At 41.2% G+C, this 27,619-nt stretch overlaps 1 protein-coding gene across 2 annotated transcripts; it reads left to right on the forward strand.

The window, feature by feature from the left end:
• Positions 1–27,619, forward strand: ERCC4 (ERCC excision repair 4, endonuclease catalytic subunit). Of its 2 annotated transcripts, XM_075285636.1 has the most exons (12): positions 1–39; positions 2,394–2,685; positions 4,614–4,794; positions 7,203–7,398; positions 10,827–11,034; positions 11,571–11,751; positions 12,912–13,031; positions 15,391–15,501; positions 21,719–22,307; positions 23,226–23,318; positions 24,138–24,250; positions 26,881–27,619. In XM_075285636.1, exons 2-12 carry the CDS (start codon positions 2,512–2,514, stop codon positions 27,609–27,611), a joined length of 2,697 nt encoding a protein of 898 aa, XP_075141737.1. In that variant the 5' UTR covers positions 1–39; positions 2,394–2,511; the 3' UTR covers positions 27,612–27,619. The 2 variants fall into 2 exon arrangements, with proteins under 2 accessions (XP_075141737.1, XP_075141738.1); XM_075285637.1 differs by lacking the exon at positions 1–39 and having other exon boundaries at positions 2,393–2,685.

The raw sequence follows: 27,619 nt of genomic DNA on the forward strand, positions 1-27,619 counted from the left end.
AGGCTGGTGAGACCGGAGGAGGAGGAAGGAGACGCTCAGGTAGTGACAGTGTCAGCAGGTTATGTGTGTGCCAGGCTGCTGTGCCCTGCACTCGTGGTTATAGAGCAGTCACACTCACAGGGTAATGTAATAAGTAGAAGCTTGGCAGGACTGTAGGTGCCTCACTATTGGTGCCTGTGCTGCCTCTGTGCCACCATATTCATCTCTATACATAAGTGGCCCTCTTCTTGCTATGCGATATTATGTGTGATTATTACACATACACTGGGCACTACACGGCAGATCTACAACGTATTAAAAGGGTTGGTTACTCCTAGAGTAGTAATGAGTATAATGACACACTATTCAGCGCTGCCATATCCTTCAGGTGTCTATTTCTCACCATTTCTGAGATGTCGAGTTCCTGATTCCTATTGATGGAGTCCCCCCCCCCCCCAAGTGTATTGAATCCGTGGGGGGTCCTATACAGTTACTAAAAGTGTCTAGACAAGGGGTGCAATGTTGTCAATTTGTAAAATATGTCAAATAATAAGTCAATGTGGAGGTGAGGTAAAGCAAAGAATGACTCTTACTTCTAACAATATATCACAGCGTGCGCCTCTGTCTAATATTTGGTGCATATTCAGACTACTCTGCAGGACCAGAACAATGGACAGGCGGACCCCTTCTGCATGCAGAAGACGGAAAGCTGTCAGACTGGGTCCGGCCGTGAGCGCCGGTGAGCGTTTTATGCTCTCCGCCGTGAAACCATTTTTTTAAAAATCGGACACGGAGTCCTGCATGTCTGACTCTGTGTCCGATTTAAAAAAACGGTTTTGTGGCGGAGAGCATAAAACGCTCACCGCCGCTCACGGCTGGACATCTTTCAAACCCATTCAAATGAATGGGTGAGAAAGAGTCCTGCAGGTTTTCGTCTCCTGCTCAGTTTTGTGCAGGAAACAGAAACCTGGATGAACGGAGACCGGGCGCAGATGTGAACGAGCCCTGAACTATTGCGGGGTCCATTATTTTACGAATGGACAACTGAAAGTGTTAGATTAAAAAGCTGTGTTTTCAAACAAGACTCCGGTGCAAATGTGAACATGGCCTTATATAGATTTTCTATCGAAAATCTAGCTTTAAATGGATGCTGAGAAAGTGTGTTGTAAGCAAAAGGGGGGAATTTTATCAGGATTTGTACGCTAGTTTTCTAGTAAAAATTACTAGCAAAATACGTTTTTGTGACTGTTGAGACCACTTGTGGCCAAATGTTGTGGCTTTTTTTCAGCAGATATATTTAAGATCCAGAAGTGTGTGCCAAGAGTTAGGCGGTCATACATACTTGGCAGTATTTAAAGCGTAACAAAACTTTCAGACTGCTTTTGATTTTCTGGCAGTATTTGTGTCATTAAAGAAGACCTTTCATTTCCTCGGGCACATGCGGTTTTATATACTGCTAGAAAGCCGACCGTGTGCTGAATTCGGCGCATTGTCGGCTTTCCCGTTATGTGCTCCAAGGCTGAAGATATCGGTGCCATTACTGATCTCTGCCCACTGTCAAAAGGACATTCCTGACAGTCTCCCAGTACTCGTCCATAGCTCTGTACCGTCAGAGGGGGCGTTCCTTACCGTCTAGCCTTAACGCTAAGCTGTAAAGTACAGTCAGGGGCGGCATTCCTCACAGCCCAGCTAGACTGTCAGGAACGCCCTTCTGACAGTGAGCAGACATCAGTAACAGCACTGATATCTCCAGAGCACATAACGGGAAAGCCGATGGCGTGCTGATATTTTTTATTTTTCTTCTTCTTTTTCTTCTTTTCCTTTTTCCCTCTTTCCTGTGCTTCTCTATTGAGAGCTGTTTGTTTCTGCCTCTCACTGAGTAACTGTGTATGGAGTGGCCAGTGTACAGCATTCGGCCAATTAACGCTGGTTCTGCTGGAGGCTCGTCTGTGAGGTGGCGGAGTCTAGGGTCGGACCACAATGGAGACTGCTGTGGTCCGACCTTAGACTACACCACTTCACAGACGAGCCTCCAGCAGAACCAGCGTTGATTAGCCGAATGCTGTACACTGGCCAATCAACGCTGGTCAATTCATTCCTATGAGAAACAATAAGCTCCCTCGTAACAGCAAGCTGCCTGCTCCTAGCAAGGACGAGCCTGCTGAAGAGCCAGCGTTAATTTGCCGCAGGCTCGTCTTTGCTAGTCAGGAGAGTTGGCAGCTTGCTATTAAGAGGGAGCTTACTGTTTCTCATAGGAATGAATTGAAAACATTCAGAGGCTCCAGTAAAAGAAGCAAGTGCCAAGTCAGAGAATTGACCCTGCTATAAATTACACTAAGCCCCGTATTAATGGACAGGATAATAAAAGGACTGTAGCCCTACAAATACTGACACATTCTATGTCTTTCTTATAGATACTGAAGATCAGCTGATGTAAGGAGTCTAGTCTTCTTTTTGCCATCCTTTATGTCCTCCCTACTATTAAAGGACTGAGCACTTTGGATACTCAGGTTAGACATTTGAGATTAGTCAATGGCTCCTCTCCTGGAATATGAAAATCAAATCTTCCTCGACCTGTTCCATGAAGATGGACTTGTCATCACCGCTCGGGGACTTGGCATTGATAGAATCCTGCAGAACTTCTTGAAGCTTTATTGTGATCCTGGGAACTTAGTGCTGGTCCTTAACACCAATACTGCAGAAGAGGTAATGCCAGTATGCGTTGCTGGATAACTACCGTATTTTTCGGACTATAAGACGCACCTAGGTTTTAGAGGAGGAAAATAGGGAAAAAAAATTTTGAAGCAAAAACTGGTAAAATATTTAATATATGGGAGTTGTAGTTTTTTTTGCGGGGCCAGCTGTAATTTTTAGTTATACCATTTTGGGGGATATCTATTGCTTAGATCACCTTGTATTGAAAAAAAAACAGGAGGTGATTTAGAACTTTTATTTATTTCATATTTTTAAAGCTTTTTTTTAACTATTTTATTCCCCCCCGGGGGCTTGAACCTGCGGTCACTTGATCGCAAGTCCCATAGACGGCAATACAACTGTATTGCCGTCTATGGGACATTCTGTCTATTAGTATTACGGCTGGTCATAGAGACCAGCCGCAATACTAATATATAGCAGTGACAGGCCGGGGAGCCTCATTAGGCTCCCGGCTGTCACCCGAACAGGTCGGCTCCTGCGATATCGTCGCGCAGGAGCCGGCCTGCAACTTTACAGGTACGGGGCCGGTGGGGACCGGCCCCGGGGGAGAAGGGGCCACGGATACTGACCCGGCATCCGCTGTACTAGAGAGGCGGATGCCGGGGAGGGATAGACGCCGGGGCCTGATACATCGCTACGATCCTCTGCCATGCATGAAGCCAGCGGCGGGGGCACGGAGGAGCCCCTGCCGCTGCTGGCTTCATGCAGGGCAGAGTAGCGCAGCGATGTCTCAGGCCCCGGCACCTGTAATGGCGTCTATCACTTGCCGGCTTCCGCCTCTCTATTACAGCGGATGCCGGGCGCCACCTTCAGACTATAAGACGCACCCTTCTTTTCCCCAAAAATTTTTGGGAAAAAAAGTGCGTCTTATAGTCCGAAAAATACGGTATTTTCCAACCACCTTAGTAATATATTATTTGACATATTCATTTCTTACTGATCTCAGAGAACAAGCTGATACTCCCATTGTGAGTCTGTTTTTTGTGGTCCATTCACATCACAAAGGTAGTCATTAAGTGAGATCCTCTTATAAAGGGGTTTTCCAGGACTTTGATATCACATCAGTATCAGATAGGTGAGGGTTTAACTTCCAGCTGCCCTACAGATCGGTTGATTCAGATTACATCAGGCAACATCGCCTCTATTGTTTACTACCCTTTGCTGTGGCTGGTATTACAGCCAAGTCCCATTTACGTCATTGGTATAAAACTGTATAAACAGCCACTACAAAATGTATCAATCAGCTTACTGGCAATGGTGTGTAACTGAAGTGGATGGGAGTCTAGCGAATCCCATCCACACATTGCGGGAAAATACGTGCAGCGCATATGCTGCGATTTCCAAAACTGTCGCAGCTTTGGAAATCGCAGCAGGTCAATTATACCTACAGAAACGCCAGAGGTTTCCCTATAGGTAGAATTGAAGCAGAAAGTCTGCAGATGTTTCCTCTGCAGTCTTTCTGTAAGAAGCGCTGGGGGAAAAACCGCAATACGTTGCCACCATGTTTTTTTTTTCCCCCACAACGCTTCTTTGCTGCAGCCCATAACGTAGGGCCTTAGCTTTAAGGAGTATCCAGGACTTACCGCTGATCTGAAAAGACCATAGTGCTTACAAGATCAGTGCATTTTTTTTCTATGCTAATGACATCACATTCTTCAGTCACATGATACTGTGGCTGTAGTTTAGTACCATTCATCTGAATGGAGCTCAGATGCATCAAGCACAGCCCCTATGTAATGTACAACGATGTATGTTTTTTCATACACATGTCATTACTATTCACTAAAAATGCTGTGCATGAAAAACTGAATTGTACATATTATTTTGTTTGCATACGCTCTATAGTTCCATTTGTTATATTGGAGTAATGTGTTTTTTTTGTTTGTTTTTTTTATATACATTTTGCATTGTTATTACAGGAGTATCTAATTGAACAAATGCGATCAGAAGGCATCACCCATTTGCCACAAATGATCACCAATGAGGTGGGCAGCAATGAGCGCTATGATGTATACACACAAGGTGGAGTACTGTTTGTCACTAGCCGCATCCTTGTGGTTGATTTCCTCACTGATCGGATTCCTGCCAACCACATAACTGGTAAGTGCTCCAAGGATTCATCCAGGTCATAATCCACACCAAAAGCAGACACATACGTAAAGATGTCAAATTGATAAATGTTTGGCATGAGGAAGCTGGCAAGGCAAGTAACACTTTCTACTCTTTACCATTTTATGAGCTCCCATATACACAGTACAGTAGAGTAGAACTTTTCCTTTTGAGTCCAGACACGATGGAAATTTACGGATGGAACATCTGCTGTGGAATTCACTAACAGGATTGTGGATGAGACACTTGGAGCAGAAAGTTACTGCAATAAAATGGAACTGATTGTTAAAGGGGGTTTCCAGACTTTATTAATTGATGACCTATGCTTTGAATAGGTTATAATCAGAAGATCAGCAGGGGTGTGACACTTGGGACCTCTTCCAATGAGCTGTTTGAAATCCAGTGGCACTCCATGAGCTTGGCCTATTTGCTCAGCCTATTTACATGAATGGGACTGAGCTGCTATATCAAGCACAGCCTTTATCCACATGTATGGCACCGTGCTTGATTTTCTGTGAAGAGCTCTTCAGACAGTTGAATCGCAGAGGTCCAGACGATCCTAAATTGATGACCTATCCAAAGAAACAGCCGTCAATTAATAAGCTGGGAAAACCCCTTTAAGGCTGAGGCCCCACATTACGGAAACGCAGCTATTTTTGTCGTAGGTTTTGCTGCGTTTTTTTGAGCCAAAGATAAGAATGTCTACAAAAGAAATGGGAACTATATAGGAAGTTCTTATACTTTTACCTTCTGCTCAAACCACTCCTGGCTTTGACTTTGGCAAAATCTGCAACAAAAAAAGCTGCGTTTCTGTAATGTGGGGCTTCAGCCTAAATCTGCAGCGTGTCACTTTCTATTGTGGACGGAGGAAATATTTGTTGGAGATTTTTTTCACTGATTGCAGTGGGAAGTGCAAATCTGCAAACCGTATGCTTACTCTCAATCTTTTGCCACTCTCATGGCAAGGATTTTCTTGTTTCCTTGGCTAGTCTTGATTCACTCGCTTCTTCCTATGACCTGTCATGTTGACATGTGACCTTCGCAGCCAGTCACAGGGATCAGTAGTATGTAGTAGTTGTACTTTGTATTGACATGTCATCACTGGGGCCCAAAGTAAGCAGATTAGTGCAGATTCTGTGAACTATCAGCATCGCCTCCAACCTGCATGAACAAACCTTTTATCTTTAAGACCCACATCACAGCCATAACATAATACTAAATGAGAAATTTGTCATGCTTTGCCCAAGTTATGCCAAACTTCTTGAGATATAAAATTTGGAAGAAAATATTTCAGGGGTCCCTCACTAGAAGAAAGGACAACAGTTCCACCACCATTGAACAAGGCTGTAATTGTAATAAGTGCAGAGGCAGCATTGACACCTGGGTCTTGGATCCAAAGGGTCAAGGTCTCTGCCCCTTATGAGCAAACGTGTATGATAACACACCAAGTACTATAGTAGGATTATAATTTATCTGTATTATATTTTGCATGGAGCCCAGGACATTAATGTTAGGTGTCCACCTAATCGTGTGAATACATTGCATTACTCCTCTTACATCCTGTATTGTAGTCCAGAGTTGCCTTTACAATTCTTAAGCCTTCTGCACAGCTGGAATCCCCCAGGTTCTGTGTTAAGAAGAATTTTCTGTAGTAATTTTCATTCTAGGACGGGTACGACCAGGCAATAAACCATCTTTTTGAGAAGACATCTTTCTTACATAGACTAGATTTTCTGTGATGAATTTTCAGTTTCACCATATATTAAGCATACTGGCTATCATCTTAGACCAATTTTTAATGCAATTTTGAGTATTCATCTCAAAGAGCTTTCACTATACTGTATTCATATTACACAAAAGTATACTTATTCCAATTTCACCACTAGATGTCAGCAAAGTCCTGCTTTATTTCTGGCGTATTAGTTTCTTGTGTTGCACTTCTGATGTAGTTGATCTGATTCCTTAACTATTGTGTTTGCAAACAAGGTATATTATGTAAACCTGGTTACCAATTATAGCACAGATCTTGGTTGTGTTTTTTTTGTTTTGTGTTTTTTTTTTTTTTTTTTTTTTTTTTTTGCTAGTTTAAAGCATTGAACATTCATCTTTAGTTTTGGGCACCAAAAAGCAGGCACATGTAAACAGCTTGTATAAAGTATTTGCAAGGCAACTGGCGAATGTCAAAGTACACTTGGCTGTCCTTCTTTAATATCCTGATAGCTTGGACCTTTTAGGCCATACCGGTCATGAAAATCTGTTGCTAATTGCTGTTTATCCTCTGCTTAATGGGTAAAATTAGCAAAAGTAATTTCAGTAATATTACGTGTACATTTGGAGAGGTAAGTAAGCTTTATTGTAATGATGTACTGGCTCATATATACGTATTCTGTTATATGCAGGTATTCTGGTGTATAAGGCACACAAGATTATGGAGTCCTGCCAGGAAGCCTTCATACTGCGTTTGTACCGACAAAAGAACAAGCAGGGTTTCATAAAAGCCTTCACAGACAATCCGTGCGCCTTTCAGACCGGTTTCTGCCAGGTGGAACGAGTAATGAGAAACCTGTTTGTCAGAAAGCTTTATTTATGGCCAAGGTATGCAGACTCGTATTTGTTTTACTCTCTAAACTTTTCTGTAATGTTGATATTGGAAGTAAAAGTGATGTCTTTGCCACTTTGAAAATGTTACTTAGAGGATGGTTGCTTTATGGTTTTATGTGTAAAAACTCTTAGGGCTCGTTCACACGGAGTAAACACGGCATGCAATGTGCTGCGTTTACGGGACGTTTGCGCCGCGATTTTGACGGTGCATGTTTGCGGTCGCGTTAGCGCCGTGTAAACGCGCGATAACGCGACCGCAAACATGCACCGTCAAAATCGCAGCGCAAACGTCCCATAAACGCAGCACATTGCGTGCCGCGTTTACTCCGTGTGAACGAGCCCTTAAGACTCAGGTTACACGGTGACTTTTTGGTGCACTAGTGACTGATTTTACCTATAGAATTACAGCAGCGGTTGTGTCTGCAGCTGTCATTCAGGAGTTAAAATCATTCACTAGTGCTGCAAAGTCGCCCGGGTCTAACAGTTTGGTGGTGTAACTTTCCAAGGTTTCCTCTGCCATCCATTGCCCACCACTACAGTATATTCCTCTACTGCTAACCTAAGGATTTCTGACCACATATATGTGTGTTGCAGTTGCTGCAATGAGTGGAAACAAGTAGCTGGAGCCTATTAGTCATTACTTCTCTATAGGTAATAGCCCAAGGACTGTATAATCATTTAGCACAGTGCTTTTCAGATGGTGAACTGGGTTTTACTGGTTAGGAGCCCCCATTTGTCTATAAGTCACACCTGGGGAGGCAGTTTTGACAGGAGCTATCATATTTGCTTCTGTTACATGGGTCTTTGTCTGCAAACACATTCTTCAGGTGTCTCATTCGGCCAGAGTTCAGCCTGCTCATGGTGACAAATTCACCTTCAATATCATACCCATCATTGGTGGGGCACATGCGGCATCCGGACTTTATGTCCCTGCAGTCTATCAATTTCTGCAGCAATATTTGATTTTGCAATATAACTGACTCCTTACTACACATGCACTGGATCTTTGGTGCACATGCGGTGAGTATGGGGAGATGCTAGACTGGGTGTATCATGCCTATCCCTTGTTTGGTGAGTCTATTGAACCACATGTGGATTATGAATTCAACCCAAATGTATTGTGGATGCCATTTACATCACTTATGATGAATGTTCTAAAAGAGGACTTTTCACCACCTCCAGCCATTCAAGTTCTTAGCATCTCTAATAGTCCCTGCTCCACTGATTCCAGCTCTTTTGGAATCTTCTCTCTAGCCTCCACCGCTCCGATGTAACAAGCACAAGTAGTTCTGGTGCCGGATGTGTTATTTAAGTTCTGTAATGTCAGAAGGGCGGTGTAAGACAGGAGGTGTGATTCAGGGGCAGCGAGTGTCAGAGCTCAGAATCGCACCCCTTGTCTGCTCCTCCCTGACAGTACAGAACAGATCCCCCAATAACCAGCAGTGACACTGAGCTGTAAGGAAACTCCATCACTGATTGATAGCTGATATGAATGGCACCAATATCTCCAGGACAGTGACTCCAAGTGATTCTGACTCCTTCCTAGAACAGCCATGGTTAGTCAGAAGCAGAACAAATTCTCAAATTCAACAAAAAGCTAATAATTGAAATGTTATGAAAGTAAATATTCAATAAACCTTGTATGTAATTAATTATACAATATTAAGCATTGTGTAATATAACAGTGGCATGCTGTAATACAGTCTTCTAGGTCACCAAGAATAATTCCGTTTTAGTTATATAACATATGTATTATTATGTATATGTGGTTTAACCCCTTCCCTGGCAAGGACATATCTCGTACTTCCTACTTGGGAGGCACTTTTGAGAGATTTCTTCTGCTGTCAGCTCTATCTGAGTCTCTAAAGCACCTTAAACTGTGATTTTGGGGTATATTAAGCAGGGATTCTACTACACTCTTTATGTTCAGCTCCCACTCCCAACTGTGTATTGTACTGGTCTCCGGTTGTATCATGGCTAGAACCACAATAATGGTGATGTCTGTAATATCAGACCACCACTGACTTCCACAATGCAAGGCTCATACTCAGCACATGCCTATTTATAGGGGGATTAAAGGAAATATTGGAGTTGATCAAGTTAAACATGTCTGTTTTCCATTCATTGGACCTTGCCTGATCTAAGTCTATAAATCAACATCACCGCTGATTTATCCGGCTCCTTCACCGATTCCTTCTGTTGTGTTTCCAAAACATATTTGCAGAGTCGGCAACATTCTTTTCCTAGAAGTCCTGAATGATCCATTAAAATGCGATTTCATTTAATAACAGGAAGTTTTTTTCACCTATACTTATCAGAGAAAGGGCCTTTTTGCTGAAATCTTTTGCTGCTGTCATGGATCCAGCTGGACTGAACAAAGCAGAGAAGCATGGATTCAGTTACATCATTTTCTAAATGGCACAATGAATCTTCATTAACTCTAAAGCAACGTCAGGGTTAATGAAGAAAGTCTTTTGATCACTGGATGCTCTGGTGTTCGCTGTGTACTCTCGCAGCACATTGCGTTGGAAACTGCTGACTCCATGCCAGTTCTCCCATGTTTTATCTGGCTTATTTGGGGCACTTTGGCTGCTGTTTGCAGCTTCTTCCAGATGGTGGATTTTTCTTCCGTCTAGTCCACCGAGCATTAGTGACCAAGAATAAAAGGTTGCAGACTAGTACGGATCTGGCTGCCGTTCACAAAAGGGATTAATGTTCTGCTTTGAAGTAATAAAAAGAGTAATAATCTGTTGGAAATGAATAATTTGTGTGTGTTCTGCAAGGAGAGATAATGCCACACAGTTCTGTGAACTTGGGAAAATATAGTTAGTGCCATTCATCACATGTCGAATTAAAGGGGTTGCCCGCTTTCCCCTCACAAAATTTAGAAACGCCACACACTGAGAGGTAATGGCATGAGAAACACTAAAGGTCTGTACGCCACACCTCCCCAAAGCCTCTAGCACCCATGAGTTACAATATTTGCAAACCACATTGTCCTTGAGCTTCCAAAATGGCGTCTGCCTCCTCTACTGTCCCTATGCGACAAGTTTTTGCATCATTAATCATGGGTCCCAAGACTGAGATTTCAGACTTTTCTTGCACCCCTGTATGGCTGCAAAAACCCTTATTGCCAAGCATTGGAGGAGCGGGAACCCCCCATCAGGCATTGAATTACTGGCTCGTATCAAAGATGTTAGGAGTCTCGAGTTCCTCACTGCTAGCCTTAATAATACCCTGGACAATTTCCACTCTGTCTGGTCTCCCTGGGACGCTCACTGTGCGTTATGTGGCCTCTGATCTTGGACCTTCTCCCCCCCTATTCCTCCGCCCCCCCTTCTGTTCCTATGTGTCTGTTGTCTCTGTTGTTTAAGTTTAAAGCCATTCATTGAGGCCTGACTAACACATCCTTGTTTCTTAAGGTTTCATGTCTCTGTGAACTCCTTTTTGGAGACTCATAAGCCTGAAGTGGTGGAGCTGCACATCACAATGACCCCAGCCATGTTGGCTATACAAGCATCCATACTGGACATCATGAACGCTTGCTTGAGAGAGCTAAAACGCTACAATCCTGCTCTAGAGGTGGAAGATCTGTCCCTAGAAAATGCCATTGGCAGGGCCTTTGACAAGGTATTTTCCATATGTTTTCGTGCAGAAGTCACTTTTGTGAAATGACTGCAGGCTTAGACCAATGTCAGGTCATGGCCCTCATAGCAGTCTTCCTACTGCTAGCCTCTGACTGCTAGCTTCACCCCCTTAGGCTTCACACGGAGTAACGCGGCGCTCATTCTGACACGTAAACACTTGTCAGAGTGAGCACAGTAAAACAGAATCCCATTGACTTCAATGGGTTCGGTCTTACACACACTACCCATTGAACTCAATGGGAGGCTTTTAAACCTGTTGATTTCAGTGTGTAGCATGCGTAAGACCAGCACCCATTGAAATCAATGGGATTCTGTTTTACAGTGCTCAATCTGACATGTGTTTATGTGTCTGAATGAGCGGAGCATTACTCCTTGTGCATGCACCCTTACAGGGGAACAAAGCATAGAGCCAAAATTTGAGATATATGCCTACGGGTTCTTCCCCTTTTTTTTTTTTTTTTTTTTTTCGTGAGCAGACAACACCTTTAATATGTGTTTGGGTTTTTGTTTTTTTTCTAGACTATTCGACATTACTTGGATCCCTTGTGGCATCAACTTGGAGCCAAGACAAAATCTTTGGTTCAGGATTTAAAAATCCTCCGTACCCTATTACAGTACCTGTCCCAGTACGACTGTGTGACCTTCCTGAACCTGCTAGAGTCAATGAGAGCCAGCGAGAAAGCGTTTGGGCAAAATTCAGGTGCATTGACCTATTGGATTTTATTAAACTTATAGGGGCATTTCAGTTTTAGTACAAAAGGCACGATAATTTATATAAAGATAAGTTATACAATTGCATTAGATCCTTAGGATTTTCAAGATATCTGCTTGCTATCACTTTATAGGAACATTGTTGACTTCTAGGTGATGAATATCTGGTCATCAGGGTGTTAACACAGGTGCGAGACTCTTTACAGCACATTTGGGGTGCTATTACATGTGCAGCTGATCCGCTAGTTGCCATGCTGTACTTGTATAGTACCAGAATTCAGCATGACAATTAGCAGTAATTCATGTCCGATTACCGAGGCTCAACTGGATATGTAACAGCAGCTTAAATGTACCGCAATGAGTCATGGACCTGTGTGATCATCACATGACCAAGGCAGATTTATGCTTTGCTGTATTAATTTGTAATAATCATACAGCTGTAGCATGGCGTTTAGTGGCAATTAGCATGCACTTACAACGGATCAGCCGCACGTATAATAGCCCCGTAAATGTACTGTAATAAGCCATATACCCATATAATCGTCACATGACCAGGAGACAGTTTCATCACCTTTATGTAAACTATGAAGAATCCTTTACGGTGCCAACAAGCCGAAATGTTAAAGGGAGTCTGTCACTAGAACTTGGCAAATCATTGCACACCACAGATAGATGGGTTAGGGTTAACAGAATCAAACAGTGTTTTCCCTCTTGTGAATCCTCACATACCCTGACACTGTCCATATTGGCAGGGACACCCCCCAACCTTGTATCTCCCAGCTGTCAATTTATTAATTGACTTGTAGGGTGGATATCAGAGGAATGGCACAAAGTGTTCTGAGAAAAGAAGCTCCAGAATCGGCCATGTCAGGATATGAGAAAAGTCTCTAAATAAGATACAATTACTTTAGATATTTAGGTGGGAAAAAAATGGGGAAAATAGCATCTTTACATTGCTGGCTCGATCCATAGGTCCAGAAAATGGTGCACAATATAAACCTGATTTACATCAGAAGGTAACTGCCGTTTATTTTAGGACTGAATATTTGTAGTTTTTTAAAGGTACAGGAACCCCTTTAATTGTGCTACATGACAACTTTATATGTTCAGGTGTTACCATTCATATATGTCTTTTCCTCTCTTTTTAAGGCTGGCTGTTTCTTGACTCCAGTACGTCCATGTTTGTTCATGCTCGAGGCCGGGTCTATCATGTTCCTGACTCAAAAGCTACTAAAAAATGTAAAACTGAGGAATCAAATGACAAACGGGGTAAGTGAAGAAACATTGTCACATGGTCAGGATTTTGAATAAGTAACTGTAAGTCAAAATGAGTATTGGAACCTACAGAAAAAACTATAATTGAAACATTTGTGTCTCTTCTATGTTCTGTCACGTCTGGTTATGGTTTACAATTAATGATGCAAAATACTGACATGTGAAAGTGGCCATAGGATAGGCCATTATTATTAGATCGCAGCGGACCTAAATGTTAGCACTTCTGGCCAGTCATCTTATTAAAGGGGCCATGGTGCTTTAGTGAGCACTGTGCCCTATTCTTGTTTCTGTTGCTTTCTATGGCACCGTCCCATACTACTACTACTACTACTACTACTACTACTACTATTACTACTACTACTTTTTCTACTTATTGATATTAATAAACACTGTATAAATAAAAGGCTGTGCAACTTTATAATATGCTTTGCTATTCCTATGTTATTCCATTGTCTTATCCTTTTCATTTTGAAACTAATACTGTGTAACCCCGCAATTACAAGAGTGAAACCGTGTGTGTACTGCATTAACCAGCCTGAACTCTTATCTGTATAGTTATGTATGGTGCTAGGAGTCCCTGCCTCCCAGCGACCTGGTGTCTTATATTGATAATAATACAAGACAGTATGTCGCTGGGAGGCAGGGACTCCTAGTATTATAGATAAATATAATGCTAGGAATCCCTCTGCTGGAACTCTGGTCAGGCTGCCAAATCCAGCCAACAGGTGAAACGCGGTTGTGTTAATCTGTGGTAAGTTTCTGAGCAGGCACACATATACACATTAAGGCCCCCTGCAGATGACCGTGGCCATGAACCGTGTGTGCTACCCATGTATTTCATAGAAAGCACAATGACCCATTCATTTCTATGGCCCTGTACTCATGATCATGAATTACATGGTCATGTATGTAGGCTGACAATCCGGGCCGCAAAATATAGAACAGGTCCTATTCCTGTCCTATTTGGCGGCCATTGCCTTCTTGGCTTCTATACATTTAATGAAAGGGGCTGCACGGGCATCATGGTGTCCCCCATGTGCCGCCTGTGCTTTTAATTCACAGACGGCCGGCCTAAGAGTGAGTTCACAGAACATTTTATTGCAGGAGGAGTCCACCTAAAAATCTGCTTCAAGAAACGCCTCCCATTTATCTCAATGGGAGTTAGCAGCAGATTTTTTTTCCTCTGGCTGAAACAATAAAAAAAAAAAAAAAAACACGAACTATTTTCAGGAAGGAAAAACTCATTAAAATTAATTTGAGCTGGAAAAATGTGAAGCAGTTTTTGCAAAAACTGGATCAAAAACCTGCAAAAAACGCTGTGTGAACATACCCTTAAAGAGGACCTTTCATGGGTTTGGGCACAGGTAGTTCTATATACTGCTGGAAAGCTGAATTCAGCGCACTGTTGGCTTTCCCGATCTGTGCCCCGGGTAAAGAGCTTTCAGTCACGGTACCGTAGCGCTTTACAGTCAGAAGGGCGTTCCTGACAGTCAGTCAGGTACGTCCTTCTCTACAGCAGTGCCTATAGCGCTGTACAGTGTGAGCGGGGAGGAACGTCCCCTCCCTCTGCTCACAGTGCTTGTCCATAGATGAGTATTATCAGGAGGAGGAGAGGGCGTTCCTACCCGCTCACACTGTACAGCGCGATAGGCACTGCTGTGGAGAAGGACGTACCTGAATGACTGTCAGGAATGCCCTTCTGACTGTAAAGCGCTACGGTACCGGGACCAATAGCTCTTTACCCAGGGCACAGGAAAGCCGACATTTCTATAGTGTTTTTGATTTTACAGGTGAAAACTTTTGTAAAAATTTGTAAAATTGACCTTCTGAATGCACTCTACCCTACTACAATTCATTGTTCTCCTGTTCGGTTGCAGTAAAGCTTTGTCATTGAATATTAAAGAGGACCATTCACCCCCCACCACCAGTTCCAATTCTTTGTATCTTTTAATGCACTGTTTCTTGCTTAGTTGGATTTTGTTTCTGGCCCCCACTACTTCCAAACAATTAGTGTTATAATTAGTAATATGATAATTAAGCTCCCTACTGTCAGGTGGGTGGCTCTGGGCTGGAGCAGAAAGCATGGCACTGCTCGCCTGACTCTTGATGGCCCATATTGGGTGCTGAAGTTTACAGCATTGATTTCTCAGGAACGGCGGGGTCTGTTTGTGAATCATGGAGTGGCATGTATTGAAGGATTCAAAATCTTGGAGTTGGTAGAGGCGGTCAAAGGTCCTTTTTAAAACTTAATTATTATTATAGCATTATGTATTTGTTAGACTTTATTTTTACATTCTTTTGATACAAAATAAAAATAACTTTTCACATTTTGTTTTTTTATTTATATCACCAGATGGAAAGAGAGAATTGATTCTAGAGAGCAACCCTAAGTGGGAAGCTTTGAGTGAAGTTTTGAAGGAGATTGAAATGGAGAACAAGAACAGTGACGCTCTAGGCGGGCCAGGTAAGATTCTGTTATATTGTTAGCATACTGGACAAACTGGAAGACTTTTCAATTGATGACCTATTCTTAGAATAGAATTTGTAGGGGTCAACACCCAGAACCCCCATGGATCATTTGGCTGAAGTGGCTTCCAGACGTTGCATTCAATGGTCATATGGCCTGATGCAGCTCAGTCCCATTCAAGTGAAAGGATTGAACTGTGATACCAAGCATGGCTGTTGCACAATTGTGCTAAAAGTACACGGACACTGCAACCTCTTCAAACAGCTGAGCGGCCTGGGGGCCGGGTTGTTGGACCTCTGCTCCTAAGGATATTGGAAACACATGCTCTGTATTGTACTTATATTATGGCGTTATGGTGCTGAATATAAGTAAATGTGGCTTTGTAGTGGAATGCTCTTTTCCTTGTATGTTAGTCACTACCTATTCCCCACAGGTCCAGGCAATACATATCGCTTAGATCTCACTATCATTTCTACTTCCTTCTCCAGTGCTGGTATAGCCTGCCAATAGATTATCCGCTAAACTGGGGGGTTTTGGCTGAAGGTCACGGGCAACCAGTGAGCAGCTAATTTGCACAGGCAAACTCTAATCAGGCAGATTAATAGTTAATGTTGCTAGTGGGATCTTTTAGTGTAGGGCCAGTGTTATCTGGGAGAATAGGTGGGGAGAAATTCCTTATTACTGCCTCTTACAGCTTCCCTGTCGGCAATGCCCAATGCAGGGTTTGGCCTCATTCAAAACCAATGTTACCCGTATTTATGTGTATTTCAGATGCAAGGCCAAGATTGTATACTGACCCGAATTTATGGCTGTATACATCTCTATAGAGTTGTAAATTTGGTTTAATAGAACTGCAGGGGATGCAAACTTTTATCTTTAATAGCTCTTTTTGTATACCACACTGCAGAAAATAGTTTTTGTACATTTTTACATGTAGTTAAGCTATACTAGTAGTGTTTTTTTTTTTTTTTTAAATAAAAATGTTTTGATTGATCTTCACTTTATTGAAATCCTTATAATAACACTGGGATTAGATGCAGTGTCGAAGGCTATGTTCACATCTGCACTGCAGGCTCCGTAAGGAGCTTCCATTGCAAATTACATCATTTTCCATCAAAATGTCATCCATTATAATGCAACCTGCTGGATCCTTCTATAGGTAAATGGGGTCTGTCAGGTGTGGATGGTATCGATATCCACTGTACAACTGATACGATCCAGCAATGTGGATTCCATTTTTATCAGGAACCACAGCACAGATGTGAACAAACCCTTAGATGTATGATAGAATTTTTCTAAACACAGTCACTGTTTGACTAGAGTGAAGTCCGAATAATCAGATTATTAAATAACTTGGCGGCTTATTTAATAATAGAACATATTTTTATAACAGTCAATATCAGTAATGAGCAGTCTTATAGGACTAATCCCAGTAGATGATAACTGACATTGATTTCAAAGTTATTACAGTACATATCTTGTGGCCAGAATGAAAATTCTTATAGAAATGCTTTCTTGGCAGTCTTAGGAAATATTACTTGGCCATAATATAATATATTACTTCTAACTAGAGATGAGCGAGTACTATTCGAAACTTCTGTTTCGAATAGCATGCACCCATAGGAATGAATGGAAGCGGCCGGCACACAGGGGGTTAAACGCCGCTTCCATTCATTCCTATGGGACTGTGCTATTTGAAACGGGAGTTTCGAATAGTACTCGCTCATCTCTACTTCTAACCACTTCTGTCATATTCTTCAGAAATTTAAAGACGTAAATTCCTTCTTTTTCAGTTTGTCAGAAAATGTAAAATTGTTTAGAGGTGTATCTCAATACAAATAATCTGTTTAAAGAGGACTTGTCACCTAATAGAAGATGCTAAATAACATGTCATATACACAATATGTTTGTCTATGAGAAAATAAAAGGTTCCCGCCCACTTGGAGAATCACAGCTAGTTAACATATCATTTTCCAATGGCCGTATCTTTTGAATGAGAGGTCAGATTTTAAAAAGAAAATCACCAAGTTTTGCAGAGGAACAGCGAGAATCAAATGTTATGTTATTCAGCATTTTCTACTTTGTTACAGGTCCTCTTTTAAAAAAAAAAAACAAAAAAAAACCCTAAGGCCCAAGAACACATTGTTCATCCAATACAACTCTGAACTTCAGCCTTCAATTTTTCTATATCTCTCACTTAGAATATTCCACTGTAGTAGCCTGGTCGCCAATTGATATAACAATAATCTACTGCTTAGTCATTCCCAGGACCTCTAGTTTGAGAAAGGTTGCCTTTAACATTTTTTTACCTACACAAACATTGTAGACAATAACAATCTTGCTAAAACCACAGAGTCTTGTAATAAAACCTTGTGCAACTTTGTGTTTCGGATGTACTGAGGCCAAATATCAGTCACAATTATGGTAATCAATATTAGCAACTACAACGATTAGTCGGACTACTCAACGCCATCGAAGTACATCAAAGTGTTGACCCCTTATTTTGTACATAATACATATGTGGTTTGGGGTCATACCTTCGCATACTGTTGCTTGTAACAAATGTAGTAAAAGTATGTTGGAAAAAACCTATTTTAATGTAATTCTCCAATTTGACCATGGGTCTTTCCTTCAGTTTTCCTCTTTCTTGATTCCTCTTGCTGCTGACTCTAAGCCCCCTACTGTTATGCTATATAGAATTTTATAAAAATATAATGTAATAAGGTGCAAAAATGGCTATAAATTAAATTTAAAAAAAAAAATGATGAACAGCAAATTACTGGAATTACAAAACAAAAAAAATGAGTAATAAATTAAATTAGTATAATTTTTTTTTTTTTTTTTTGCCATTATTATGGATTTTATTCCTGAAATAAAAAGAATGCTACATACATAATTTAAGTGGTGTATAAGGCAAAGTAAGTGACATCCTTAACGCTAAAGGAACCCCCTAACAATGTGCAAACTATACATGTATTTATAGGAAGATGGTTTTGCACTGCACCAGTACTAAGTCCCTGCTTTCTTTCTTCGGCCCTGTGGGGTGTACAGTCTAAGTGCACTGCCTGCCTGGACAATCATGGTTCTGATGCTGCTATGGGTGCAGCATTGGGATGCTGTCAGTCTCACTGCTCTGATGTTCCTGCTCTCATAGTCAGTAGGGTCTTTCTGCTCCCCCCCCCCCCGCCCACTATAGCACTGTACTTGAAGCAGAGCTAAGTGCCGAGCATGGGAACTTCATCAGCAGTCAGCTCCCACTATCCAAGACGTTTGTCCCCTTCCTGTTCAGGAGACCGAGGGAAATGACTTCAGTGGCCCGGCCACCAATTCTATAGCATGATGGTCAACAGGCTCCTAGACAGCAAGTTGTCAACAATATGGAGTGAGCATATAAGGAAAGCCAGGCAAGTTGGACAGACATGTATGTGAATAGCACTTTATTTTTCAAACTCTGACTGTTGGAGGATTAAGATCCCACTAGGTTTTCTCTGTTGGTTTAACTCTTGCAGTTTGACTCCATAAATTATAGTTTCATCTATTAGAGTTGTCTACAAAATCGTAAAAACCCATCCTGAAGAACGCAGCTTTATTTTCTACTTGCACTGCAGTTTTCGGAACGTGTTTCTTTCTTAAGTAAATTCCCCATTCTGACATCTGGCACCAAGGCTGTTAAATGAGAAGTTATATTTTTAGCATTAACCTGACAGCGTGTTATGAAGTGTAAGATCACATATCCGGCTTCTTCTGGCTTGTTTTCATGGGGATCATTGCATTGTTTGTTTAACGATCTGTAATCAAGGTCAGTCGCGTTAAACCAGATTGAGAAAGAGCCAGGATTTACATAATTGTGGTGAAAGTACCATCTATGTCTTACACTAGACCTCTGAGCTCTGGATATAGACTTACATGTGTATGGCCATTTTACATCTTATTTCTTCTGACTTTACGTTCATTCCTGCTGTTTGCTTTCAATGTGTCTGTTGCTATAGCTATAAATTAGATAATTGACGTTAAAGGGGCTTTCCTGGTCTTTGACAACCTTTCTTCATCAAACTTCAGGTTAGTCGGGGGTCCGACGCTCACAAACCCCCATATCAGCCTGCAGCAGTTGGACAAGAGCTGCAGCCTCTTCACGGCTTACCAAGCCTAGCACCGTGCATAGTATATCGGCTGTATTTGCTATTGCAGCTCAGGTCCTAGTACTTGTGATGACATCACAGGCCTGAGAAGCAGAAGCTGCACTTTCCCAAGGGCTATGGCCACTTGAAACAGCTTATTGTTGGGATTCCAGCTGTTGGGCTGCCGCCAGATTCATATTGGTGACCTATTCTAGGGATGGTCATCAACATTGTAACATAAGCGTTTGTGGACCCTTTGCTCTGATTGGCTTTCTTGATCTTTTCTCTGCCACTGCCATTGACTTCTATAAACCGTCTGCAGCTGTCAATAAAAGCCAGTCAGAGCCAAAGGGTAAAACCGCGCTTCTGCCACTTAGTTGAAAGAGAATCTGTAACATCCAGAATACCTTCCAAAATACCTTCCAAACCAATAGTACCATGTGGAACAGAAACTTACCTTTGTGGCCACAAAACACTGCCAGGTGATCATTTTTTTTATGTAGGTATTCAAATTGGCCTGTAAGTGCAGTAGGGGCGGGGTCTGTTTAAGATAAGATAATCCTTTAATAGTCCCACAGTGGGGAAATTTCAGCATGTTACAGCAGCATAGTAATACAGATACAGGATAATACACAGTAATATATTACAGACGTAGACACACATATGCTGAGAAGAGAAGATATACTAGGAGTCCATAGCAGCTAAGGAACAGAAGAAGAAAGAAGGAAGACTTCATAGTCCTAATCATTAGTTTTCTGTGCGGAGTGATCTTCGCTTGGACTGAGGCAGATTATACAGCCTGGTTGCGGTTGCCTACAGATAGCCATGCTGCAGACAGAGGATGAAGATGGAAATCACAGAGACTTCGGACACATTTGAGAGCTGGGGCATATGCAACTGTCTGTACTCAGTTTTGGCCCTCCCCGGAGCACTTTCAGGCTGATTTTCATATTCTGAAAAGATTCTTTTCTGCATTGCTTCATTGGCTTTTGACCACAGGGGTTTGTGTCTGCTCCTATTGCATGGCACAGACATTGGTTTGTGAGTTTGGTTTTGGTCCCTGTATTAATGTGTATAGAGATAGCTGTCAATTTGTGGATAAGACCAACCCCAGACTCCTAAGCCAAGCAAAAATATAGATAGAAATGAGTATGTGACAACTTATAAGCTTTTCTGATAAAACAACATATCAATCTGCTCCGCTTCATTTATCACTTTAAATCAAGTGTAATACATCTGAATGGGGAAAAAGTAACCCCCCCCCCTTGCCTATATTATGTGAAGTATGTAAATAATATCATAATGTCCATTTATTGGTCAGTTATACTGTATGGGTTTTTTTGTGTTTTTTTTTTTTGTTTATTTTTTTTTAAAAGGGGGATAAAGATTCCAACATATTTTAATGTGATAAAAAATTTTAAAAGTATTTTTTTTTTAAATGAAAATAACCATATTTAAATATAGAACTTTAAAAGTGTTTTTACAGATTTGCTGTCTGTCTTGATCAATTGCCACTAGATACCACCATGGATGCTGAAACGTGCTATGGTCTGGCATTTGTCAGAAAACCAGTCATGATTTCCTTATTGTGGACAGGTTAGCAGACAAGGACACTACATGTATGAGAAGATAATCCAGACACAATAAGGAAGTCACAGCTAGGTTTCAGAACATAAAAAACTCTTGCTTTTATGGTCGTATCCATGGGATCAAGACAAAGACTATCTCCGCTTAGATGATTACCGGTAGATAAAATCTTAATAACTAAATTTTTAATTATTATATTTGCAAAAATGTTTTGATTTTAATTGTCTACAAATTTAAATATGTTTATGTTCATGAGAAAATCCCTATAAACGGAATGCAAGCTGGGGCAAATGTATTACATGGCAGACACCAATGTGGCCTGACAGATCCATTGACTATAATGAGGTGCGTTGGGTTTCCATTACTGTGCCCGACATTTGCCAGACAAAAAGGTACTAGGTAATTTGTGATGGAGGCTCCGGCACGGGTGTGAATGTAGCTTTACTGGAAGGCTATTCAGTCAGTCATTTTCCATATTTACTAAATTTGTCATTTTCCATTGTTATCAGGCCGTGTGCTGATTTGTGCCAGCGATGATCGGACCTGTGCTCAGCTTAGAGAATACCTTGCAGTGGGGGCTGAGGCGCTGCTGATGAGACTGTACAACAAAAGCTTCGGGAAAGATGAGAAAGCTGCTGAAGTGTGGCTGAAAAACCGAAAAGCTGTCAAGAAGAAAGATTCGGCTGCAAATGGGAAAAACTCTCGGGCAAAGAAGACAAAAGAAGGCACAAGTAAACAGAAAAAAAACTTAAAGAAGACGGAACTGACTTTAACCCAGATGATGGGGAAAGTAGAGGAAGACGATGTTGGAAAAGATCAGGAAGAAGACAAATACAGAGAGGAAAGTATTAGCATAGAGAGTAGCATAGAAGAGCCGAAATATGAAGATCTTCAGTTAAATTTATCTTCAGACTGTTATTACGGCATCTTGAAGGAGCCCCTCACTGTCATCCATCCTTTGCAAGGCTGCACTGACCCCTATGCTCTTACCAGGGTACTGCATGAAGTGGATCCAAGATACGTCGTCTTATATGATGCAGAGCTCAGCTTTGTGCGACAGCTCGAGATATACAGGGCAAGCAAGCAGAAGACTTTAAGGTATTTGGCAGAATGATGGTTGTAAATATTTAGGCTGAAGTGACATGTACATTTTTTTCTTTTTGGTACAATTTAGAGAAATATTAAGAACTTCCCTCTTCCTGCTGGATCAACTTAAAAAAACTGCATGAAAAACCACATGTGTGTTTCCAACCTTATAGTCATATATAGTATAGAAGCTCAGCTAAGGACTATGTATTATTTCTGTTTTTCCTTTAATATAACTGTGTGTATATTTTAAGACTTACATTTTTGCAAATATATATATAAAGATTTTTTTCTAACCATTTTAGTGGGGAAAATCTTTTGTCTTGCTTGGTTGCAGATGGATACGACCATGAACGCAAGAACTTTGTATAATCCGGCACTTCTCAGAAACCCCGCCATGATTTCCTTATTGTGGCTGGGTTATCGTCTCCTACATGTAGTGTCCCTGCCTGATAACATGTGCACAATAAGAAATCATGGTTGTGTTTCTGAGAAGTGCCAGACCATTGAAGATTCCTGCATTCAAGGTCATATCCATTGCCAACCGATCAAGACAAAAGACTGTCACCACTAAGATGGTTAGAGAAAATCTTTAAAACTCTGTAAATTTATATTTGCAAAATTGTCTAATATGGTTATGTTCCTAGGAAAACCCCTTTAAGTGAAAATGATAAATTTGCTCTGCAGAGCTTTATTACAAATCTCTTCTAGTCCAACAATCTATATACTGGTTCTGGGTTTGTACAATGTATATTGGTTGTTGCTGGACGCTCCATTGTTCATGCTTATGGTATCCACTCAGATGTGACTAGGAATCGCATTTTGGAAATAACTCAAGCTTCACTTTATGACCGGATTATCTTTGATGGAAAGTGTTATTTTCACATTCGTATTTACATTTTTTTTTATTTTATCTTCCAACCTTTCTAGAGTTTATTTCCTTATCTATGGTGGATCCACAGAAGAGCAGAGATACCTCACTTCACTCAGGAAGGAAAAAGAAGCATTTGAGCAGCTGATAAGGTAACAATGTGAGGACTGACTAAGGGAAGCTTGTCTGAAGCCAAAGTAAATGGAGATAAAGGAAGTTGTTAACATTTTGGACCAATACAACTCTGATGTATCACTGCATTTATTGTTGCTGTGTGTTTTATTTCATATTTCTTGGCTTGTGCCTAACAAGTGGGAGTCACTAGTCCAAAGTGTATATGTCATCAGACTGTGCTTCCCTATGTAAATATAACCATACACTATATATTAATATTGACCAAACCTGCTCATTTTAATGTGAATGGCCTATTCTAATTTGTGTTGCGGCCTCCTGACTGTCCCCAAACAGATGTTGATGAATTTCTCAGGGGGAATAAGCCATCGCCATGAGTGCCTGGAAGTAGCTTATTACTCTCTTCCCTCTCCTTTGAACATGTAAGGCCACTTTAAAGAGAACCCGCTATGTTGACATCTGTCGTAGACTCCTGTATGGAAGACTTTTTCCTCCGCCAGTTATTGGTGTCCACCGGGCTCTTTGTGTAGCCTCTGTTTTAGTGGTTGGTCTCTCCATTGTTCGGTTCCCCTGACGGACCCCAGCAACTGAGATGCTAAGCTAGTATGAACCTAGTACCAGCTTTTTGCACCATAATCTAACCGCATCATGTGCAGGATACATTGCAGCTTTTCTGTATTCTTTCTGTTGTAGCAAAATGAAGTTATAAACGTTTAGAAGCATAAAAAGACATTAGTATATTTGTGTCAGACAGATCTCATAGATCTCGTATTAGGATAGGTCATCAGTGTTTAGCTTAGAAAACCCCTTTAATATATTTTGTCTTTCTGTGTTTTCAGGGAGAAGGCTAGCATGGTGATCCCGGAGGAGAGGGAAGGAAGAGATGACACAAATTTGGATCTCCAGAGGGATGTTACACCTACCTCAGATGCCAATGATACACGCAAAGCTGGTAGGTGGTGTGAGAATTCATTGCTGATTTACAAGGATAGTTGAAGCAATTGTAAATATTCTTAAGCTGATTATTTTCACTATGAAAAGGTGATGCAAGAGCTTTTGTTCTCAGACGCTTATCTCACATTTCCAACAAAGAAATCTCAAGTGCAAATACAGCAACTATTTGCTGCAGGTGTACTGTTAACCATTTCCATTTAAACCATTTAAAGGCAATGTGTCACCAAAAATGGCCTTTTTTTTTTTTTTTTTTTTTTTTTTTTTAAACCAAGTATTTATAAGAATCACATTTTTTGTAAAGAATTTTTGATGACTTTATTTTTAATTTCCATATCACGATCTCTATTTTTAAAGAATACAATATCCTGCTGTTTCACTTTGCCCACTAAAACCTCATAGCAACCTTACAGAGCAGTGACCTCATTTATAATCACAAACAAGGCTGACAGGATCACTATACAACTTCACACCTCTATAGATAACACCCATTGTGACCCATGAAAGTAGATGTCACAACATATCTCCTTTCCTCCCTGCTCAGAGCATGCCTACAAGTCTTTCCCCTAGACCTCAATGAGTCCGTTCTTGTTTACTGGCCATGTCTATTATGTAATGCATATCACTAAAGGCTGTTGACAGAGCGAAGGAGAAGCTCAGACAAGATGGCAGTGCCCATAATCTTGTACAGAAATTGAATTTGAAAAATCTACAATCAGAAAATAAAAAGTGATAATTTCACTATCTGCTCTTAATATATTAAAAAAAAACTGGCAAGTTTCCTTTCATATCTGTAAGCAGACCATACACAGATAACTCATGGCCAATAATGCCTACATGTGGGCTGCTGTTTTTAAAGTGTGCCTATCCTTTCAATTTCATTGGACAAAACAAAAGAGCATCTCTATCTTTACATAGTGAAATTTCACTTTTAATCACTGGTAAAAAGACCCCTTTTTTCTCCTCAGTCACATACTTTATATCATTGTTTTAGGGCTTGTGATATTTTAGTCTTGGCAGTAATAAAGAGAACTGATTGTTGGTGCACACCTGGTAGGGTCATCTGGGATCTGAGCTGTAGAGGTGATGGGTGTGTCGAGGTCTACTGGTTCAATAATAATGTCTTTTATATGTGGTTAAACAACTGTTTACAAAGCAGCTGTGGTCAAAAGTCAAAGCTTGAACATTATCTTTTTGTAGTGAACACCTGACAGTTTTCACTGAAGTAATGCTCTTAAACTTGCATTCAACACTGCAGTATGTGAGGGGCTGTAGTTTTCTATTTTATTTAGGTTTTTTTTTTAGCTACAATTCAATGAAATGCTCATCTCTTGCGATGAGCTTTGACTTTCAGTCACAAGGGCTTCTATCTCCATATATTTTGGTCTTTGAAATACCGAGATGGTATCGCTGAACCAGTAGATGTCAGTACACCCATCAACTTGGCAACTAAGGTCACAGATGCTTCTACCAGGTGCACACCAAAGATCAGTCATTGTTGGAACTCTGTTAGGTCTGATCTATCACTGTCCTAAAACAAATAAACACATGTTGAGAAAATCCCAAGTAATAATGGATATCAACAGTAATATAAGCTTAGGGCTCATTCACATCTGCGCCCGGTCTCCGTTCTGCAGGTTTCCGTTTCCTGCACAAAACCGTGCAGGAGACAGAAACCTGCAGGACTCTTTCATACCCATTCATTTGAATGGGTTTGAAAGATGTCCGGCTGTGAGCAGCAGTGAGCGTTTTATACTCTTTGCCGCGAAACCGCCGGACCCGGTCTGACAGGTTTCCGTCTTCTGCATGCAGGAGACGGAAACCACAGAACGGAGATCGAACGCTAGTGTAAACCTAGCGTTACCTGACTGAGGAAAAAAGAGGGGAGTGTTCCTATCAGAGGTACAACTTAAAGTCTCTGGGTCCCAATGCAGAATCTGTGATGGGACCCCCCCACACTTATTGGTTATCTATAGAACCGGTATCTTGTTATATTGTAGAGAAGCCTTGGTCCCCTTTCAAGCTCAAAGGACTGGTAGTAATTGTTATCTCTGCACCCCCTATTACTGATACCTCTGGTTCCTAGTAATGGTATGTGTGTCAGGAATCATTCAAACTGTCTATGTAAAATTAGGAGTGTTCTAGTAATTTTGCTCAACCCATGAAAGTCTTAAAATTCTGTGCTGATTCATTTTCTAATTCTATACATTTGGACTGTTTTTCTGAAACTGAGATCCAAATTCTCCACTTCCCTTTACGCAGCTTTAGAATTACTCTCATGGCATGTCTTAGTAAAAATTTGTGTTCCCTATAAAATTACAATACAGTTACAATTTTGAAGCATCTTTCTTAGGGGGCGTTCACACTACGGTCGTTGTCCGACAGCTAGTGTCCGCTGCTAATGTCCGTTCAAAATCTTGTGCGGACATTAGCAGTGGACACTAGCTGTGTCCGTGACATTTTGCATTGATTTAAATGGACATCGGGTGCGTTCTTTTACAGTACTTGTCTGTCCTTAACTGTCCGTTCCCAAAGATGTCCGACTTTTCAAGCGGAGAGCAAAACCCGACACCCTGGAAGTTAATGTTTTCCTTTAGCGTATTGGTCATTCTAGTTCTTTTTGGTTTCTAGGAGGCCAGAAGAAGAACGTTCAGCACAATATCATTGTGGACATGAGAGAATTTCGCAGTGAGTTACCATCTCTGATCCACAGACGTGGCATTGACATAGAACCTGTCACTCTAGAAGTTGGAGATTACATCCTGACACCAGACATATGTGTGGAGAGGAAAAGCGTGAGTGATCTAATCGGTTCATTGAACAATGGACGGCTCTATACGCAGTGTGTTTCCATGTGCCGATACTACAAGCGGCCAATTCTTCTGATAGAATTTGACCCCAACAAGCCATTCTCCCTCACTTCTCGAAGTTCAATCCACCAGGAAATTTCTGTGAATGACATTACCTCAAAAATTACCCTTCTTACTCTCCACTTTCCTAGACTTCGTATACTGTGGTGTCCGTCACCTTATGCCACTGCAGAACTCTTTGAGGAGCTGAAGCAGAACAGGCCACAGCCTGATGCTGCGACCGCCATGGCTATTACTGCTGACTCGGAAACCATCCCAGAATCTGAGAAATATAATCCAGGCCCTCAGGACTTCCTTCTAAAAATGCCAGGGGTCAATGCCAAAAATTGTCGAGCCATAATGAATCATGTGAAGAACATAGCAGAACTGACAACGTTATCTCTAGAGAGATTGTCTGAGATTCTCGGCAACTCTAACACCGCAAAACAACTTCATGACTTCATTCACACATCTTACACAGAGGCAGTTTCCCAGGGGAAAGCAAAACGTTGATGTGTGTG

This window comes from Leptodactylus fuscus, chromosome 8 (genome assembly GCF_031893055.1).
Source record: "Leptodactylus fuscus isolate aLepFus1 chromosome 8, aLepFus1.hap2, whole genome shotgun sequence".
NCBI classification, from domain to species: Eukaryota; Metazoa; Chordata; class Amphibia; order Anura; family Leptodactylidae; genus Leptodactylus; species Leptodactylus fuscus.

Coding starts and splice junctions, on each gene's coding strand:
- ERCC4 (XM_075285636.1), top strand. CDS start 2,512: ATGGCTCCTCTCCTGGAATATGAAAATCAAATCTTCCTCGACCTGTTC. Junction 22,308..23,225: donor AGCAAGCAGAAGACTTTAAG/GTATTTGGCAGA, acceptor CAACCTTTCTAG/AGTTTATTTCCTTATCTATG. Junction 24,251..26,880: donor CAATGATACACGCAAAGCTG/GTAGGTGGTGTG, acceptor TTTGGTTTCTAG/GAGGCCAGAAGAAGAACGTT.